Source organism: Mixophyes fleayi, chromosome 7 (assembly GCF_038048845.1).
Source record: "Mixophyes fleayi isolate aMixFle1 chromosome 7, aMixFle1.hap1, whole genome shotgun sequence".
In the NCBI taxonomy this organism is placed as follows: Eukaryota; Metazoa; Chordata; class Amphibia; order Anura; family Limnodynastidae; genus Mixophyes; species Mixophyes fleayi.
This window is the reverse complement of record NC_134408.1, coordinates 46,254,071-46,277,042: the sequence shown is the minus strand read 5'-3', so window position 1 is coordinate 46,277,042 and position 22,972 is coordinate 46,254,071. Positions and strand designations below refer to the sequence as shown.

The 22,972-nt window shown below is 37.9% G+C and overlaps 1 protein-coding gene across 1 annotated transcript in view; it reads right to left on the bottom strand.

Moving 5' to 3' along the window:
• Nucleotides 1–22,972, bottom strand: part of SHISA9 (shisa family member 9) — a 279,534-nt gene that overhangs the window by 28,246 nt on the left and 228,316 nt on the right. The window contains exon 3 of the mRNA XM_075179782.1: nt 6,631–6,786. Within this exon, the coding sequence (XP_075035883.1) occupies nt 6,631–6,786 (156 nt within the window). The remainder of the gene's footprint in view (nt 1–6,630; nt 6,787–22,972) is intronic.

Below are 22,972 nucleotides of genomic sequence, written 5' to 3'. Positions count from 1 at the left end.
AAACCCGGGTCTTGGTGCAATATGAATAGTCCAACCACAAAATCCCGGGTCTAAAATCCCGGGACTTAGACCCGGGATTTTGCGAGGGGTAATTCCCGTGTTGGACCCCGCTCGCCTGCAGTATGAATGGTGCAACCCGTGTAATTCCCGGGTCTCACCATTCATACTGTAAAAAAAAAAATTGGGAAGTAAAAAAAAAAGATTTTAATTACTAAAAAATACAAAACAAGCCGGCAACGCACCGGAGACACCGCTGGCTGAAAATAAGTTAAGTAAACATTTGTTTTGTATTTTTTAGTAATTAAAATCTTTTTTTTCACTTTTTTTTTTCTAAAACCCGGGTCGGGCAGGTGCAGTATGAACCCGTCCGACCCGGGAATCTTCTGATCTATACTGCCCTGTGCCCCGGCAATATCCCGGGTTAACAACCCGGGATATTGCCGGGGCGGCAGTATGAAAGTGGTATTACAAGGTTAGATAAAACATTCTTCTATATTTTCAGGCACTAGTCACATTAAGTTGTCAATGCCTTTTATCGAAATAACCAACTATTTTGTAGAAGAATGAATCCTACCTGTGGTAGAGCATCCAAAGAAACACAAAATTTTAAAGCAGAAAAATGACCAATTGATCCACCTACTTTTCTCCACATACCAGTATAGCTTGTTTCATTGCTTATTTTTTAATTTATTATTTTATTATATAAATCCATTCAATTGCATTATGTTTGTTACATGTATTTGTACCAGGGTTTAGAAAGCAATGTTTCCGGCATCTTTAGTTATTGTGTTTAATCTTAAATGGTGAAGGTAAACGCTTTGGTTTATAACGCCTTTTGAATGCGTAGTAGTTTTCATAAAAATTCCCAATTATATCTTATATAATCTATATAATTAATTTCTAGCTTCAATGCATCTTTTCCACGCTCATTAAATGCGTTGTCCATTTTTGAACTACAACTTTACTCTGAGTATATATATATTATATTTTCTATTTCCCAGACATAGGCTCACTTTACCGTGCTCTAACCAAAACCTCCTTTGGGTGTGCTGGCGGTTAACAGGTTTCATCTGTACCAGAGTCATCTAAACCCATCTACTGTAAACTAAACCTCCATAACTGCACTCGCCATTACTTCCTCCTCTTATGTCAAATAAATTGTATCCTTATATGTTCAAAAATTCCTCTGCTCCACTAGTTTACAAATGGTTTTATATTTTCACTGGCAACCGGTGGTGTAAGAATAGAATAGATTTCACACATCCTAATGAATCATATGTTATGCGATGGTAATGAGTGAACTGTAATTAGCTGACCACAGGATTGCTAAACTTGAGAAATAAAATATCCTTGAAACATACTTAACCTTGGCTAACAACAAATCCATAAGGAATTTTCTTTCTTAATAATGAACTTTAGTCATAAAGATAAAGTGGTAAATATTACCCTGGGATAATAAGGCCCACATAACCCTTAAATAACTAACTACGGCACTGACTTTCATTTCAGGGATCCCTTATCCTTAACAGCTCCACTTCCTACAATTTTCTTCAATGAGATTACGAACTAGACTCTAGCAGTAAATTGAAGAAGGTGAGTTAAAACATTACTTATCTCTGTACTTATTAAATTACACTAATACATATCAGCTCAATAATAAGTACCACATATATATATATTTATATTTGTTTAAATACATAAAGTTTATTTTGTGTGATGACAGATGGGCATTTTAAGTCAATGGTAGGCATGAGTAGTGGTTCTTTTTGCATGGTTACAGTGTGGGAGACCGTCTTCAGCTCCCTTCAGGGGTAGTCAACTGTATAAAATAAATGCTAACAGAGATCATGGGCCTGATTCATTAAGGCACACAAAATGAATGTAATTTCTGCGTTTTTTTTCTAGGAGCGGATCTGAAGATCTGCCTGTTGTTGAATACGGGTCTAGGTGCGCTCTGCTCTAACAGACAATACACTGCAGGATATGTCCTATACATATGTAGAATATAAAATCCCCCAAAATTAAAAAGAAAAAACAATTCAAGCAATGTCACCTATTAATAATATAGCCAATAAATAAAGCATTAAAAAAAAAATTATTATTTTTTTTCTTACATAAAATACATTTATATGGATGTTATGAATGTCTACTGTTCATAAAATGCATTTTTATAGTTGTCCCTGATTGTAAACGCATGTTCTAGCATGCAAACGCGATCGTCATCACTAGTAATCAGCACTTACACTTGACCTGTAGATAGTGCCAGTGATATGACAAAAAAACATGTACCTTTGAGATGCCCAAAGCTTGAATCAAATGTTGCTGCGTGTGCTCGACCTTGGCACCCTTTTACTGCATATTGACTATGTGCATATGCCGAGACCCCTCCCCGCCCATAGGGTGAAGTAAGGGTCCTTTACACTCGAAGAATAATTGGATATTGCTGTGTTGATTGGCGTATGGTCCGGTTCTGAGAATGCACAGAGTGATGTTACGCAAAATGGGGCAAGTATTGGCATTTACATTCCTTAGTGAATCAGGCCCCACGTGTGTAAAGACCTCCCACTTTGAGTTTCTAAACCAGTTCATAGTGCACGTGCATTACTGTTTTCCAGTGAAAGGTTCTGAAGTTGGGGCAAGTATTGTAATGGAGTCCTGGAGTAGTTGAAATGAACAGTAAATCATTCATATCATGGTTGTGCTTTATAAATGAATAATGTGGGGCAGTTTGGAAGTACAGAACATATGCAGAAGCTAAGATTGCAAATAAAGTCACTTTGGAAACTAAAATATTTGAAAGCTTGTGCTGAAGAGTATATAAATAATCTATTATTTTATATATGAACATAACATATAAAAGATTCAGCCACAATTGAATGAGCACACTGGCTTTGCACAAAACAAGTCTTGTTCAGTTGGTCAGTAATTAGCATATGAATGCTGTGAGCAGTTTCCTGTGGAAAAGGTAAACTCTGCCCACAAAAAAAGGTTTACACGTGATAAAAGGAGAAACTCTCTCTTCGTGCTCTGTTCCCCAGCCAGACTAGACATGCAGCCATAGCTCCTAGGTGGTCATGCAGGGAAGTAAGCTCCCTGACAGCCTTCACAGGCCCTGACAAGTAAGAATGATGGAGTTTTTGAAAGGAATGAATGAAAGGTGAGTGAGTCTTGAATTATAAATGTTGTAATGTGTTGTTGAATGGAAGATGGTTGAATATGGAGGCATATGTGTAGAGTATATGAGAATGAATAATCATTTATACAGATGGTAAATGTGAACGGAAGTGTCTGAGTTTAGTACAAGAGTTATTTATAGCTTGTGTTGGTTTTAATAGTGAAGACTTTGGTTTGGTATGGATAGTGTTACATAAATGCATGCCTTGTAATAATGTTGCAATGCTGTGTAGATAAAACATAGGTAATGGTATGTGGTGTTAGTCTGATTTGTATGTGATTGTGTAGTCTAATAAGAACTGGGCCCCGTTGCTATGCATTGGCAGTAAATTAGCACATTTAGCAGATTTACATTGTTTTTTTGTGTACAACTCATTCAATGAAAAGACTGATATGTAAACAGAGTAACTGGACATCTTTAAATGTGTTTTGCATAAACTATTTAACTGTATTTGACTGTACTTTTATAACTTTTTAGTAATGTTTCAGTCCAGGTCGGATTGAAGTACACTTATTGCTTACAAACAATAGTGGCAGACATTTTGTGGATTGGTCCAATATATGTGGAACCGCTGCCTACACATTCAATAGGAACAAGTGACGTTGAAAATAGTCTGATTCTGCTTTTAACACTTTTTCTATCTGCAATAACCTGGGCTCAATTAATCTTAACATATTGCATTTTTACCATCAATCAACTAAATTAGTCGCGATTTTTATGAAACAGTCTACAATTTGTCCCCAAAAAATTGAATGACCTATCAAGAAAGGGACATGGTCTCTGGATAGATTGGGGACAAGGTCTAATGTGTCCTGGTTGGCTCACTAAAATGACACTTTGTAGAAGTAGCTATTTTACAGGCCTAACCAGTATATTCATCAGACTAGTGCTTTTCAATTCACTAGGAAATGTGGGCTTATATTTATGTGAAAACTAGATCAGCCCATAAAATGGTTGCATTCAGGGCTTGCACGAAAGTGGTGCATCATAATGTACACCAAAAAAAGATTACTTTGACCCTGAAAGGGACAACCTACCATACCATACTTTCCCCTCACTTACCTTACCTGGCCTGTGCCACTCTACACTCAGACAAGAAGGAAACATAAGAGTTCCCTTCCCCTCAGAGCAGAATTTTTTTTGGAGCCCTAAAATGCCACATCAAATGGAGCACATCATTCTAGGGCTTCAAATGCCTTGCGGTGTTGGTGGTCTCACAGCAGGGAGCTCATTAGGCTTCTCCATAACTGCAGTCTTCTACTGACTCTCAGGAGACAGCAGAGGGGAGCAGGTCCTTCAAGCTCCCCAAGACTGCGGTCTGCTCATCACTTTCATGGGAGCCAGCAGAGGGAAGCAGGTCCTTCATGCTCCCCCAAGAGTGCAGTCTGCTCCTCACTCTCAGGAGACAGCAGTAGGGAGCGGTTCCCTTAGCAGCACGTGTATCAGCTCCATGGGGGCGAGCAGCTAAATGAGCCCCCTTAGTTGCCAGATAATGTTGCCCAACAGGAAGCTGCTACCCCAGTAGATACACACAGGAATATATGACATTGTTGGATTTTTGTGTCTTTGTTATACACACCACATAGAAAAGTGTCCTTCAAACAAACAAATAGACAAAATGAAATATTTTACAGCAATAAAAAAAACAGTTACCTGACCTTGGAATTCGATTTTAAGTACATATTATTATCTTATTTTATTGCATCCATTTGTACAAATTGCAGAACACTGGCAAGGACAATTACTTCCACTTATTAAATGTTTTGATTGTTTCATGATTACACTTTTCTTAAAAAGAACAGGATCATTTTCAAAGACAAACTTCCAAGGTTACATAAAAAGTTATTATATATTACCAGTCACCAAGCTGAATAAACAAAACATTAACTTGATCAACTACATTGCGAATGTCTTTCATCTAAATAAACACCTATTTTGTAGTAGAATGAATCATGTGGGTTAACATCGAAAGAGACATAGGATTTCACAGTAGAAAATAACGAATCGATCCATCTAGTTAGCTCATCATTTAACCTGTTTAAGATATTATTTTTTGTTATATTACTATTTTATTTTATACATTCTTACAATTGGATTATGTTTGTTATAAGCATTTGTGCCAGAATGAGGTGCTTAGCAAAGGCAATATGCAAGTGAGCAGGGCCATCTTAACAACATTATGGGCCCCCGGGCAAAGCAGTGCACCAGGGCCCCTAGATATAGATATAGATATATAGATGTATACAGATACAGATATAGATATTTAGAGATAGAGATAGAGATAGATAGATGTACTTGCTCAGTGACCCTTGAAGGTTTTTTTTGCAGTTTTTTTTCTTTTGCAGGATTATTTATTCTCATTAAGAGCCGTGCCTATGGGGCCCCCTTGCTTGTGGGGCCCCCGGGCAGCTGCCCATCATGCCCAATGGAAAAGATGGAACTGCAAGTGATGCCACCAGAAGCATTGGAGAGGATTAGAATGAAGTATAGGACATATAAACACAGAGGTAACCATATGAGGTGAACCTAAAATATTGTTTTCTCACACACTTATTTAATTTATTGCACTTCCAATGCTAGTATTCTTTCTGCAAGTGGTTGAAGTCAATTTACTCTATTGGAAAGGTCTGGACAGACAAATAGATGAGGAATGCTTAATATGTGTGAAAACATCTACAAATAGGAAATGGGAAGTTCTACAATTAATTATCATAATACAATTTAAGCTTAAGGGCAAGCTAAACCACTATTTACGATTAATAGATATCAAAAGCTGTGTACTGTGGAACTAATCAATATACATTAAATAATTGGTGTGCTTATTTAATTAATATGTCCACTATGCTCTCTTTCATCTCTCTAACTAAGAGATGGAGTTTGACTGACAGCTGGGAAGACTTGCTTTGCACCAATGAACTGTGTTGAAAGGTGGATTCATACACAGGACTAGGACCTGTGGTGTCACAGTAATCCAGTTGACTGCATTTTGAGACAATTCAATCCAGAATATTCATTGTGATGTAGACGGGAATTCGGCAGCAAAGGGGTGTACCTGGACAAAAAGCTGCTCCCAAGGTAGGATGTGAGCTGATCATGTGACTCTCTGACTCTTGGATAATCCCTTCAGCCAGGTATGCCCCCTGCTGCAGAGTTACCCAGGTCACATCACAATAAATATTTTAAGGTGCCCGGGGGATCATTTAAACTTATTTTTTTTATTTCCTATTCTTTTATTGAATGGTGTCTTTGAAAGACAGCTTTGGACTAGCAGTCACTCTAAAAAAAAAATCAGGACACATGTACACTTTCTGCATGACTTCATTGCAAGTAGTTTGCATGGATGTTGAGATAAAAAACCACAAACATGTGAGCTAATTGCAGTACAGGCATGCAGCATGTATCTGGATTTATTGAAATAATAACTCTTCTTGAAGTACAGCAGGACCATTACTTACCAACAGCTTTGAGAGAAGCATACTTGTTAAGCTCCTTTCCAGGAGGCTGCTGCTCGTATGGATTTGAAATCTGTCCCATAGTTGGAAAGGAATGTGGATGTGCCATCTGTGGAAGGTGTGGAGATGTTGGAACAATATTATTCATCTTTGACGTATCTGCAGAAAAAAACAAATGGTTTCATTAGACATCTAACATCCCGTAATTTCAGAAATATAATACCAAATATTATCACTATTCTGTGAGCAACCTGGAAATTACAGCGCTAAAAACTGAACCATGGACTGTCCTAACTAGACCTGCCATGTTAGTATTGTCTGTTTTAACTAGGAACGTGTCCAAACTGATCTATTATCTTGCAGCAAAGTGTCATGTAGCAGAATTTGCAAAACAATCTTGGAGTTCTGCTTCACCATTCCATGAATGCAATACCATTCTACACTCTATGTGTAAAATGTACATTTATAGTCTGTGAACAGAGCTAGAAAGGAAATGGTCAATTCATTATGCACCGTGATGTGGTTGCGGTCGGACTGGAAACACTGAAGGTCAAATTCCATCAGCAAAATGTTCAACATTATGTAGCCACATGCAGAATGAGGCACATACTTTGCAGAACAGTTCCGCATGTCTCTGTATTATCCATAGAAAAGGAACATTCATCACCAAAGAAACAGTGTGTCAGTCATTAACAGCTTATTGTGCCATGTTACTGAACATTGCTGGCAGTTGGAGAGCTCTAAACCTGACGGTGAATACATAGGTTTCTGGTAATAAAGTAAGGAGTAGGGCATTGCTGAAAGTCCTACATAAAACAATATTTCTAGAACTGTACATACAGCTCAGCAGGAAGATAAACATTAAAGCAAATTGATAACAACTTAAATCACCAAGCAAAGGAAGCAATGTGTTTTCATTATAATAGACATACAGTTATATAAAATACTGTGATATAGCATGCTATTTACTGGGGATGAAAGCACTGTGTGTGTTTACTGTGCAACAATATTAATTTCTGGATTAACTGAAAGAAAAAAAAACCCCTAACAACAGGCATTCTGTTAGTGCAATTTCATTATCCAATAATGGAACCGCGTAATATATATATGCACATGGTACATGTTGACTAAATTTTTTTAAAAAAATGCATCCATGAAATTAAAAGTTTAAAATGTTTCCTTGCTTATGATAGAAAAGTGGGCTGTGGTGTAACTGGCAAAACCAACGCTAGTTCTGTGCACTTCATTACACTTATTCTGGGGACTAATGTCATACTTGCCAACTCTCCCACTCCCGAAATCCGGGTCGGTCTCCCGGACTCCCAGGAGAGCAGGCAATTCTCCCGTTTCCCGGCCGACTCTGCAAATTAAATGGAGGAGGTGGGCTTATTGACGCTGTGCGTCATTGTGGCCCCGCGATTCTTCAAGCCCCGCCCCCACACACTCACCTGCCTCCCGGACCTCTAAAGGGCAGTTTCTGGTTTTAGATAAAAACAGCATGATCACCTAGGGGGCACTCCCTTTATTACTTTTATAAAGGGGGCAGTGCTCATTATTTCATTTATTACAGGGGAAACACTTGCAGTGCACACTTGTGGCATGCTGGTGCTTGTAGTTCTACAGATCTCAGCACACAAGAACATGCTATCTCGCTGGGTGGGGTATGTTTATTCAATAGTTATAATTGCGACAATAGCTATACTGACATAAAAATGGTGATTACAATAAGGGCAACAAGGAGGAATAACAGACTTACCATTAAATAGACAGACAACATGCCCGACATGGCTGATACACTGCTAATATAAATTGCGACTGTAGAAAATACAGGCAGTGCAATTGTCATCACTTAAAATGGCCACAGTGAGATTGTCAGTTTTAAGGCGCCTGTATGTGGAACCCCTAATATTAAACCTAACTGTAACCCTAATTGTAACCCTAACCGTTAGATTTGATTATAATTTTCATTTTAATATAAATTTCAGTGTAAAAATAAAGCTATCAAGTATTTGTGTGCTACATGAAAATGCAGCCAGTATTTAACGTATGTGCACAATAGTAAACTAATATGCACCCCTTGCATTGTAACATGGTTTTGTCCAGGAGAAAAACTTACTTTCCTTAATGAATCAGGCCCAATGTCTGCCATGTATAAAAATGTCCCATTCTACTTCCTTTCAACTTGACCCTAACTCCTCACAAATCTGTCATTTGTTGCCTCCCAAGCTCATACCAGATTTAACGAACATCTGTAATCTCTATATGTTCACTGTAACCTTTCCATCATTATGCAAGTATGTGGTTATTAACGCTATTCTGAAAAAAAAATATTTTCCACCCAAATTTTTCCCAAGATTACCATCCAGTCTCAACTCCCATGCACCTCCACCATCGTGAGAGGCTTGCCTACATTCTCTTCTCATGCTTCCTTTCTTCATGCAACACATTGGACTTTCTTCAGTCAGCCTTTCATTCTCAACACTCCACAGAGACTGCAAGGCGGTCAATTAATTGATTACTACTAAATCTATAGACCACTACTTGCTTTGAATTCACCTTGACATCTCAGCTGCATTTGGTACTGTTCAGTTACTTGTCATAACATTGCTGCATTCCCTAGGTCTTCAGGACACTGTCCTAACCTGGTTCTTATTCTAATTATCCATCTTCTTCAGTGTTTGTTTATATAGACCTCTTCCTTTCTGCTTCCTCTATCACTACCATAAGGCACAGTCCAAGGCTCTCTGCAACTCTCTAACTATACCGCTTCTCTTGGGAAACCAATATGCTTTTTTGGTTTTCAGTGTCATCTCTATGTGGATCACATCCAAATGTATCTCTCTTGTCTGGATCTTTGGATTTGCATTGGACCACATTACTGAATCTCTTTCTGCTATTTAATCTTGGATGTTCTCTCACCACCTCAATTTAAATATTTTTTAACTGAGTTCACTAGTTAACAGAAACTATTTACATGACATGTCTATTTCTGTTGACAACACAACAATAAACTGTACCACTCAAGCATGCTGTCCAGGTGTCATCCTTGGCTCAGAATTGTCCCTTTTCCCCACATCCAGTGTGTATCCAAATCCTGTTACATACATCCAAGAACCATCTCTAGAACATGTACGTATCTCACACAAAACATTGCAAAAACTTTAAAGTACATGCTAATAATATCTTGCATTGACTATTGCAATATCCTTCTTTTTGGTTTTCCACTAACCAGACAATCATGACTTTAATCTATTTTGAATACAACAGTCAGACTCATTTTGCTCACAAAAAGATATCATACTATTATCGTACTACAGCCAGTCCTTACATTGGCTGTCTGTACCTTACCAAATGCAGTATAAAATATTTCTATTAACCTATAAAGCCAGTAACAAAACTGCAAATGGAATTGGAAGCCCAAATCTGCTGAGACTGACCAGGCAAAGTTCAATTTTATTGCTTTGGGTCAGCATTGCTTTGATGATTATCGTTCAGTTGCCCCACCGATATTTTATTGTTAAAAACTCAGATTTATTGTCGATATCAGGGACATTTTGATAAATGTGCCCCTTAAGAATGCAGTGACAATGAGATTACTTTGTAACACTGTTATGGATGCTAAGAAAATTCCTGCAACATGAATATTATCAAAAGTAATTTCTTAATATTTATATTTAAAAACACAAAGAAGTAAAAGTTAGTGTATCTTTAACACATGACAAGTGCTTCGGGCTTCCTTTCCTCCTTCTCACAGTTGTTATTAGTTATATGCAGTCATTTCTTTTCCTGTGACTAAAGTGTTTGGACTTGCCATGATCAAAACATTTATTATGTGGAGTCCCATTCATTATTGCTCCACACTTTCCAAATCTCTTTCACATTTCTGAATCAAAGTGTAACATAATCTAATGTTTTGCTTTATATGCTTTGCAAATAGCAATTGCGTTTTGACTGATATTTTATATTGGATCAGGAGTTCAGTCTAATAGTTGTTTTCAAAGGAAATTAGAGGTGACTGCATTTGTTTTTGTGCAATAAATGCTTACCATTACCTCATTCACAATAAAGCATAAGTGACAGGAAAGGACATTAAGTGAGTAGTTTTACTGAAGCTAACATCACAAAAGATTACTGCACAAAAGTGGTTATGGGTACAGGACAAATAGAGATACATTACAGTTATGGGATGGACAATTTAGAAAATTCCTTTGCTTTGAAATTACAATTATACACTACCTAATGTCCTTAGAAGAGAAAGCTAGTAATGGAGGCAGATAATCATGTATAATTGCGTATAAAATGCAGAGTGCTTCAAATGAGCTGCCTCTTCATTCTTCATAAATCACTAAATTAGCACATTTATTATACACCAAGGGAAAAAAAAAATGTCTTTTTACATGTCTTATAATAGACACATACACATGTATGTCACAAACACAGCCACATACATACCCTGTTCATATGGGAGATAGTCATTAACTTAAGGTGAATGGTGAATTGTGCTCTGTTGTTTGCTTTAATATTACAGTGACTCTCGGCCTGATTCATTAAGGACACAAATACTTGATAGCTTATTTGTACACTGAAATTTAAAGTTGATATTTGTGTGCTACATGAAAAAACAGGCAGTATTTAACTTATGTGCAAAACAGAATACTAATTTGCACCCCTTGCATTGTAACAGGGTTTTGTCCAGGAGACTGAAATAAGAAGTTTCTCAAGTTAAGATCCTTAATGAATCAGGCCCTCTGTGTTTACACAGGAACTCATTAAAACATTGTAGGCTCTAACAACAATCTTTCCCACATCCCAAGAAAATGACTTGGATTAATAAATAAACCACACTATTAGCAGCAGATTAGGCTACTTTTTTGAAATTTTTTTTTTTTATAAACAAAGAAGACAGAGCTTGACTAATACCATGGATTGCTATTCATGTACCACTTTGTTTATCGTGTGATTTGCACAATAATTGCATGCATTTTCTGTAGTGTGTACCCAGCTTTAGAGATGAGCAAAACTGAATCCGAATTTTACTCAAATCTTTCACGGTAGTGGCAGTGATAGAGTCTTCCAGTTTTACTTTTTCTTCGGCATTCTGCAAAAGGCCATTCCACACTCTATTTGCAAATTCAAATTTTGCAGAATTTGTGTTTTTTATGAATAGAGCTGGTCAGCTCTGTGATGTGGATGGCGTAAGGCTAGGAACAGTTAAGGCCAAATTCCGTTAGTGAAATATGCAAAATGTAGCAACCAAATGCTATACGAGGTGAATATTTTTTATGTCTCTATTAACACAATTTCACTCACTTTGAGAGTGTACATCATGACGGCTTAGCATTGTTTGTGCACCTATTTTTATAGGGCAGCACAAAGATTTGTCCAGCAACATAGTGCCCATTGCAAAATAAGCAATCATTTAGCAAAATTAATGGCAGTACTGGGGAGATAGGGGCCATTCCTCACTGCTGTGGGATTGACTAATGCGTGCTATCCGCAGTTTAGTAAATATACCCCCTTATGTAGTAACATAAGCGTTTTTAGCCTAAAATTTATACCAGATGTGGTAGAAGTCTGTAATGTCCTCTTAATTCAATCCCTTGCTCCATCTAGATGCAAACTTTGCACTATGGACTTGATTTAGTTTTGTATGTAAGTGCATTGGCACACCCTAAAGATATGCCCTGGTGCAAAATGGACACATAGCGCATGGGCACCCCTTGCATCTATGTTTAGAGTTGCATGTGTGGCACTTTGAACTTGGAGAGGAGGATCAGGGTCGTTAATACGGAAGTTCAGCATAGTAAGCATGTTCTGATGTAAGTTGCTAGATGCTTTAGAGATATGTCTTATTTTCAGTTCACGTATCTTGAGATACTAGATGTAAAATTTACACCCACATAAATCGGCTGCAAGCTTTGTAGTTGTTGATGATTGTAGCATCTTTGCTCTGGATGCATCTATACGCTAGATTTAAGGCTGCACAAACCTTAAGATGCATGTAACTCAATATGCAGACATGGAAAAATGCAAATGGGGCACCTTTACATTCAACTCTAAATCAGGCCATACAGAATGCGCATAGAGAACCCAAATGTAAACTGATGTACTTTAAAAAAAAATGACCTTAAAAGACAATTAAAATATTTCCCACTTGAAATAAAGATAAGCTTTGATCATCCCCTTTTTCACTATTCACTTTGTCATTGCACATGCGTGGTGATAAGTCCACACATGCGCTGTGTCCTCAGTACATTGAGGAGTCCTTTCCAGGTGATCTGAAAGTGCAGGTAATAGATGGCGTTAGCATTTCAGAGCAAGCAGAAATTTTTGCCACTTGATATCGTCATCACCATAAAGATCCATAATGACAGTGGTATTCAACTACAACAACATTAATGCCAAAAAAATCTGTGCTTTTTCCAGCATTAGTCATTTAATAAATTGAATGGAATGATAAAAGGCACGAGACTTTAAGGGGCCAATTCAATTCAAGGCTATGTGCCACCATGATGTCCGACTGGGCACATTTTCGGGTATTACGGTATCCCAACATTGCATGATTTCCTGCACACGTCTATGGGGTGGAGGGAAAAATTGCGATTTTGCTTAGTAACCGACTGCCTTCGCGAGCCATTCCAGAAGCACTCTGTGGCACATTGCTTTTAACTGAAAGGGGCATATTCAATTAGGTCCCGGGATCGTGGTCAGAACGGGGTGCAAAGGTAATCCACGGCAAATCAATAACGCTGATTTTCCTTCGTACCTCATAGGGTTGTGAAGGAAAATCCATGTTTTTGCAGTACGGTATTACCTTCAGTAATGCACACTCCACGCATTACCGCGATCACGGAACCTAATTGAATATACCCCAAAAAGAAAAAAAGAAAATTCTAGGTTTCAAGGCTAAAAACTGTCTAACAACTGCAACAGCCAAGTAGGAGGGCCTAACGATGGCACTGTGGAGTCTCATGGGACCTAGAGTTGAAGGACAGAAAAATCTAGATGCAAATATTTACTTAGTATGAGAACCTTTATATTTCTCATCTATATTTCTCATCTATAAAGTGCTTTTAGTATGTTTTAGCAATAGAGTAATAAGAATTCGCAGCACAATAAACAAATTTCCATAGAGCAGTCTGCTAATAAGGCAAAAATAACATTTTAGAGCAACCACTCATTTTCTATCAGCAGCATTACCCATTTCAGTAAATTTAGTATGTAGGAGACACATTTGCATCAGCAGGGTCACTAATTATTTGATATACAGTATGCTGTAAATAACACCCTTACACATTTACAAATTTGCAGCAGATGAAACAAATGATGCAGTATGACTTACAAAATACAGTACAAAGTGTTAACTGGTATTTACAAATGAATCACAGCATGTGCAGCAGATAGAAAATAATGTAACTGATGGAACCCTGCTATAAACAGGCAATTTATAATCAAGATATGTCAAGGTCTCTCGGTTACCAAATTGGAGCAGTGTTGCACGGAAATAACATTTAAGTTTTAAAGAGAACCAAGAAAAATATAAAAAAAAATGGTTCTTCCTACATGTTCCCAACCTAGATAATACAAAATACCAATTCATGGAGCAATCTGCTCAAGCGAGAGCTCAGTCTTCACAAAGCATTCTAAGTAGTGTGCAGAGATGCAAAAGATGTCATACGCTCTACCTACATGAAACCATATAGATAAAGAAGAGAGGAGCTAGAGATGTTATATGGAAAATACATATTTGGAAAGCTGAACATGAAATCTCAGTAGACTATTTTAATTTTGCAGCGATGAGTAGGACTTTTATGGCAAATCTCTTATCGCTGGCATTTATCAAAAACATATGTCAGGAACTCAGCTGTCCCAATAATACTGGCTGAGAATGATAAGCCTTAACCTACCACTACACCGGGCCATTTTCCTTAGTTGTCAGCTTCCATAAGCAGGTTTGTTATCATCATTTCAATAGCAATGGGGACCTTTTTCTCATATTAAACTCTAATGAATAACATTCATGTTTTTAAACAATTCATGCGTCAGATAGGCTTGGGTTTTATCAAGTTACATTTACGTAGGGAATTGTTTGTTTTACAGTTAACTCTGATTAAATGATGACTTCCTAGCAGAGTCAGCTCTTAAACCTTAATGGTGGCAGGACTTTGTGTAATAGGGAGAGTGAGAATGACTTTGGGGGGATGCTAGTAATTTTTAGACAGACCAAGTGGTTTTGTTTTGATTAACTCTTTCACAACCACACGTCACACATTGCCAGATAGCTCTTGTTGTAAGAGGCTGGATTTCACTGTATCTTTGCTTCCCTGATTTAGTGGGAAACAGCCAGGGGCAGGGGGCATCTGGCCGGCCCCATAGGGGGCTACCTTAGGCTGGGTCCCTGGGCCACCTGCTTTTTTGTTCCTTTAAAATATTCCTAATAGGCTAGTGAGTTGCATCTTGCCCCCCCCCGGACAAAAATTTGCCAGCCCTCCCCTGGCAACAGCCCATGCTGTCTAACACTGGAGTAGACTGAAGAATTGGGGGGAAAGTCTGGAAACCAGATTGAAATGAATGAGCTATAGAAGTAAATGGTAAAAGCTCCATGCTTCTCGTCCTTCTTGCAGTGTGGATTTAATGGCCAGTGCCGTAACTAGGGCTGTGAGACAGGGGCGACCACCCAGGGCGCAACGCTGAAGGGGGGCGCAATTTAGAAATATTTTAGGTTAATTTGGTTAAAATTGAGGGCTAGGGTGGCGGCATTTGTCTTTCTCGCCCCAGGCGCTAGAATTCTAAGTTACGGCTCTGGTAATGGCAAACGAATGTGAGCACATCCAGTGCATACCAGCTGTGGGTATACCACAGATGTGTAAACCTATAGCATTAAATGCATTTACACATGCTCTTTGCATTTACATTTGTATTTTTGGACATAGCGCTTGTGGGTAATGGGTTTCAAGGAACATGAGCTCCATTCTTATTAGCAACAACCTTCAGTGTTATTTCTTATGACCTTGAAATGGAAACGGTCCATTCTTTGGTACATCACAAATGGTTAATCAGCTACAGTTGGCCAGAAAGCTCTCAAAGGCTGCAAATACACTATAGCCAGAAACCAATGAGGTTTGTCTGAACTCCCAACATCTTAGAGACTGTTGCTCACTTCTGAAGGTGAACTTTGAATTGTAAAAGTGGCACAGCCAAGGATACTGTATAGTGGTATGTTTGCATGATTCATTAAGACTTATCATTATAAAACTCTAAATTACTTTATGACTTTAAAATAAACAACACATTAATCTTCCTTAGTGAGAGTCTGCCTAGTGTATTAATTGACATGACATTATTAGAGGAAACAGTCTTGTTTTCCTAAACACATTAATTGTTTTGAACATTAAATTGCAATAGTACATCACTTGTGAAAATTGTGCACTCTCGTTTGATACAACATGATAGACCGGTAAGGGGCATTGAGCATAGCTATGTGCAGGTGGAAAGGCGGGACTGGATTGATTCCATTGTGCCCAGCATCAAGAGGTTACTAGTATATGAGATTGGTTGTCGGGCAGAGAATACTGCTCCCCCTGCTCTGTTTCATCACTAACAGGGCTTCTTATTGGCCTGGAGCAGCTGGATCAGTAACAGCGGCATGAGGGGATGCAGCACTGGAGCGCCAGAGGTCAGCCTTGTTACCTAGTAGCTTACTGGTTGCTCTGATTTCAAGAACTTCTCCTGGGGCTGGGGGGGGTTTAAAAAAGAATCAGTAATTTCATTCTTAATAACAGATGACTAAAACAACTGTCAGTTTGGCTATAGGTCCTATTTATCTTTAAAAAAAACTCTATTCCTTCTATTTACTGAGTTACTGACAATAGTTTAAAAGTAGCAAATGCTTTACTGAGTTGGTTAACATAGCTTGTGCAGGTGTAATTAACTCAGTTGTTTTGCTGTTGCTACAAACCACAATATGAGGGTGATTCAAATTTTAATTTAGTTACTCCACGTAATCCCGTCACATGCATGGACACATAAACTTTTTTGGGACTGTAATTTGGGGGGGTTTTGGCACAATTGCACTATTTTTACTACATGCGTATTTACAATGAATTCACATCAGAATGCATGTACTTAATTACCCTTATTAGTTCTAAAACACTGCTGCCTTTTGACTATTATCTAATATTAACCCTTTCACTGCACTACATAATTAACTTTCGATAATTAATGCTAACAATTACCCCCTATCACAGCTGTTACTATTAAATACCTATTATTTATAACAATGTACTTTTTATCTTTACATTTCCAATTAGAAAATAGGCTTGTGTTGAGCTGGATATAATAATAATAATAATCTAACAACATATTTCATTACCATATAGTACATTCCAAGCGGTCAGTTAAAAAATTATTTTTACGTAAAACCAATATGCGACTGCTTAAAAAAACAAAAATGAAATATAAATGCTAACATTAACATCTGCTTTAAAAAAAAAAGACTGTACTTACAGGTTTCCATGTGTTGCTACTGACACGCATGCAGGCAAGTCATTAAGCAAAGTTTCACCTACCTCCTTACAATAACCACAGAGCTTCTGAGAAACAAAATGGCAGAATAAGTGCCCCCTCCAATGATCTGATGTGGTGTTGTTTCATGACGTCAGTAGTGTCAGGTGTGCAGGTGCATCGGCAATCATCCAATTCGATCCTGAGATGGAATTGGATGATGGAATTGGGCAGCACGGTGGCTCAGTGGTTAGCACTTCTGCCTTACAGCACTGGGGTCATGAGTTCAATTCCTGACCATTGCATTATCTATGAGGAGTTTGTATGTTCTCCCCGTGTTTGAGTGGGTTTCCTCCGGGTGCTCCGGTTTCCTCCCACACTCCAAAAACATACTGGTAGGTTAATTGGCTGCTAACAAATTGACCCTAGTCTGTGTGTGTGTGTGTGTGTGTGTGTTTGTGTGTGTTAGAGAATTTACACTGTAAGCCCCAATGGGGCAGGGACTGATGTGAATGAGTTCTCTGTACAGCGTTGCAGAATTAGTGGCGCTATATAAATAAATGGTGATGATGATGATGATGATACTATCATCTGACATTTACACCTGGACTGTAGCAGGTGTAAGAGATATGTCTGAAAAGAAGCGTACTTACAATAAACACAGGATTTTAATTAGTCGCATCTGCACTAACGCACCCTTCCTGTACATGGACTACGTTAGTCTGCCCCTTCCATCGCATGTCCTGCCTCTCAAATCGTAAGGGGTTGTTTGTGCTAGATGCATGCAGATATGAATTATGTGCAACTGCGCTCATTGGCGTAACGTCTGTTTCCAGGCATAGTCAGATTCACGCAAGATATGCTACTCAAATGGACATATGTCTGGACTTGAATAAGGCCCTATATGCTTATATCTGTACCTTAGAATATCACTGAAAACAGAGCGGAACACTACCCTTAATTAGTCCAAGAACCAAAAACAGCTACAGTACATGTATTTTTAGTATACAAGCTAGTAAGCATATTATATATTGCATTGTACAAAGTTAATATATTTATCTTAAAAACACTGTATTCAACTTAGTATGTTTTTAAATTGAAAGGGTTTAATATTTTGGTAGCAAAAGAGAATTTATTAAAGTGTGATTTCAGGGTTTTTTTTCCAGTCAGAGAAACAAAATAATGTGATTAATTCCTTTTTAAAACTGGTGAATCTCTGGGGAGATTTTGCAACTTGGAGTTTCTGCAGTACAGAGGATTTAAACCTTCTTAAAGGAAAGCCTCTGGCTTCAGAGATTGTTTTGTTTTGGTTTTCTGACTAATAATTTATTAAGCTTCAAAACAGTTGCCGATGTTGCTACATATTTTTGCAGTAACATTTCAGGTCATAATGACATACATTGCTTCAGCAAGTAGATACGATTTAAAGTGAAACTTTTACATGAATATTTTAAGAGCAGAAAAACAGATCTATACGGTACAGGCAGATAGCTAACAGCAGTAAAATACACTGAAAACCGAATAAATCCAGTACTAAGCTTTTAACCCATTGAGGCACCCGGGTGTTAATGTGAGTCTTGTCATGCTGTGCCTTAGTGCACCAGGGCATACATTTGTACCATGTTTAATTCAGGTTGGTGCAATGCTCTGAGTGATGCCCACATGAGAACTCTGGGTTATCAGCCTCTGGTTCTTGTGCATTGGTTGAGAGTCATTACGAGAGGTTTCCAGGTGAAAAATCACCCTCATAACAATCTATGGGGCCTATTTATCAACCAGAGTAATCTCCCCAAAGGACACTTACCGTGATTCAGACACAATTTAAAGGATCCTTCAAATTTATGATTGTTGCATTGCAGCAGATATCGTGGATATCTGCTGCTTTGCATTCTATTTTGTTTTCTGAGCAGTGCCCATAAAATAGTATGGGGACTGCTTCCTAATGCAATCTAACAATAATTTTCGGAAACTTGTTATGCTTATGTACCCCAGCTGAAGCTGGCATACATCTTCGTAATTGGTCTTCTCTTCACTTTTCATTTCTGTCTAGCTCTGCTCCGAAGAGCAGAGCTGGACAGCGCATGTGCGGAGGGATCATGTGATCCCTCCCTGTCACATGCTAATTTGTCTTTCTTCTTTTTACACTAGGCTGCTCTGTGCGCATGAGCGAGTTTTGCGTTCGGCGCATGCGCATAACGATTACAAAGAAGCCGAATAACATCACTGAAGGACCGCAAGAGAAAAGAAAGTTTTAGGTAAGTGATATACTTCACAGGAACAGCCATTTTTCAGAAAGTCTGTTGCTGTGTTGGTTTTTTCATAAATATGAGAAACAGTTCAATCCTTATCAATGCGATAAGGATTGAAAACTATTTTTCATTGTATGCGGTGGTTGGTAAATGTGTGCCTAAGTATGGTAAAATGCTTTGTAGAAGATGCACTGCTATCATTTGCATCCTCTGGGAATCTCAGTGACATCATCCCAGGGGTTTCCATGGAGAAGTGAGAGCTACTCAGTCTAGAAATATTACTAGGGACACTGTATGGAGAGCATGTGTTAACACACTCTGACATTAAATGTTAATTAGCAAAAGTTAGTAATATTAATAATACTAGTAATAATAATAATAATATAATTAAATTAACTGATAAAAAGTATATTAAAAATATGTATAAACTTTATTTTGACACATATTAGCAGACCAAACCTCTAATAAAGTATGTATACTTTGTATAAGCTTTAGATGTCATACCAAAAATTTGAGATTTTTTTGTGTATTTGCAATAACATTGAAAAATATCTAGGGGCCAAACCATGGTTAAGTTTATTTCTTTTAAATCTTTGCTCATTTATCCATGCAATATCCAAAATAAAAAGGTATTTATTCTAAAATGCTATAGAAATAAGGTCTAGAATAACCTGTAACTAGTCAGTGTATTAGAACATTTACAGGGCTAAACCAAACTGTAGTCAAATACATTAGATCACTCCTAGGGCTAGTACAATTGAAAATGCACTTGCATTGACTATAACATGTTTATAAATCCGTTGTTTGCGGATCCTCCCTCCCCCTTCCCCGGCCTCTCTAGCTGTGCATTGAGCTTACTGAGTTACTGTGCTTACTGTTTACTGTACTGTGCTGTCTCCCATTGTATTGTAATTTGTTTGTCCCTGTATGGCGCTGCGGACGCCTTGTTACGCCTTATAAATAAAAATTAATAATAATAATAATAATAAATTGGTGAACATAAATTATATAAATTGGTCTAGCCACATAGGGTGAAACACAGCAGGTGTTGACGGGGATAATGCAAAGGAAACAAAGATTATATTTAATGCATTATTTAAGGCTATCTCTTACAGTATCATTTGATTAAAAGTGAAGCTTATGTTGTAGCCTATTTCTGCATATTAAATGTGAAAAACTGTCATGAAGAAATTAACCTGAAAGCTGCACTACCACCTAAAGTGTTGAACATTTTTGTTTAGCACTCTAAAATGATGGCTGGGGAAGGGGTGTGTGAGAACTCACGTCAACCAGTGCATTCAGTGATTTACAGGGCTAGATCAACCTAACCAATTAATGATTTTCCACATTAACAGGGCTAATTCAACCAGGGGAATCAGAGCATTTAAACATTTACAAGGTTAGACCAACCAGCAACCGCCAATGAGTGCATTAGAACATCCAAAGGGCTAGATCAATCTTTAGCTGCCAACCACTGCATTAGAATCATCAGGTCATTGGAACTGGGGATTCACCAACCTGTACCCAATAGATTCATGCAAAACTGTACAGGGCTAAAGTAACTTGAAGCCAATCAGTGTACTAGACCTTAGCATGCATTAGAACATACACAGGACTAGACTATCCTGTAGTGTCAGTGTGTTAGAACATTTTTAGGGTTAGGCGAACCTGTAGCCAATCAATGCATTAGAAGACTATCAGGGCTAGATCAACCTGTAGCCAATCAGAGCATTCAAAAAATGCACAGGGAGAGACAACCTGTAGCCAATCAGCACATTAAACTGTTCAGGGCATTAGATCAGATCATTCAAAAATGTATAGGGCTAGACCAACATCTGGCCAGTCAATGCATTAGAGCACTGGTTCCCAACTCAAGTCCTCAGAGACCCCTAACAGTGCATGTTTTCCATATCTCTTTGCTGGAGCACAGGTGTATTCATTACTAACTGACACATTTTGAAAGATGCACAGGTGGTACTAATTATTTCACTTGTGACCTGGAAAACCTGCACTGTTAGGGGTCCCTGAGGACTGGAGTTGAGAAACACTGCATTAGAACCTTTACAGCGCTAGACCAACCTGCAGCCAATCAAAGCATTAGACTATTCAGTGCATTAGTACTTTTACAGAGCTAGACCAACATGTAGCCAATAGATGCATTCAAACCTTTTCAGGGCTAGGTCAACCTGTAGCCAATCAGTGCCCTAGACACTTCACAATACAGAATGACTATTTAACCTAAAATGTAAGAGCTACAGTCCAAAAACATGCTTGCAGGTTAATTGGCTTCAGGCAAAATGGACCTTATGTGTATTTGTGTGGTAGGCAATTTAGATTACATTCTAATGGGTCCATGGGTAAAATATGCAAGTTTCAATAGCTTATCAGAACAATATATATTTGAGATATAGCTTTAATGGGAGAAGTAGTATAAACACTACCATACTTCCTTTAGTAAGACAAATGGCAAACTCTGCACTCAATTTATCTAAACCTAAAATTATAACAGGAGGCAATAACAAGTATAAATAAAAGGTCAAATATGTTAACTAATAACAGGACAACATTTGTAAATATACATTCATGAATGTTACGTGATGCCTTTTCATATCAGACCAATTTATATTTATATAACTAACAACCAATTTCAACATATAGAAAAGGCCAGCATGCATGAAACCTGACTTTACATGAAGCAAAGTTCATTCATCCAATTTAATAGATGTGTACAGTGACATGCATATGCAAAGGAAAGGGAGGAGAAAGATTGACAGGGATTCTAGTAGTTAAAACCCATTGCCCCTGCTATGGTAACGTATTAAAACTACATAATTATGTGTCAAAAACCAGAGACTATTTTTGGTCAGAAGTACTACCTAAAAAATGACAAGTGATGCTTAACTATTTATATATCTGATCACTGACCACTAATGTGAATTATAAGGATATGAAAAGTCACTAAGGAGTTTTGTGTGTAAATAAAAGAATGGTTAGTATAATTAGCAAGATTAGAGATCAGTTTAGGAAATGAAACCTAATGTCTGGATGGTTGCTATGGGCAATACCACCTTTTCTACATAGTTACCTCTACAACATGCTTCATAAATGTCCCTATATGTGTCCAAGTTACTGTTACTTCTGTAGTTTCCTATCTGAAAAGTCACACAGGCATACCAGGTGACACATTGTGACACTGGGGCTCATGGTGAACTCTAGTAAATGTTGATGGGTTTTTTTGAGACCAGTCAGCTGAGTCACCTGTCGAACTGATGACAACCCCAACATCTTCACTCTTCACTCACAATGACATTCAATAATGAGCTGGGGGAAAAACATATGCAGATAATAAAGGAGCAATAACGCTGCTGTCACTGTTCCCACAAACACCAGCTGCCCACTACATTGGACCATGCTAGGGTGGAGATGCAGCCAATTTATAAAGTTATAAATGCCTCCATATACTACATGGGGGTATATGAATCTACAGTACATGAGCATATTGGTTATATAGGAGTCATGTTGGCTATTTGGTGGCATGTGAGGTTATATTGGGCAAAAAGGCAATTTACTGTCATGCAAGACTATATGTAGGT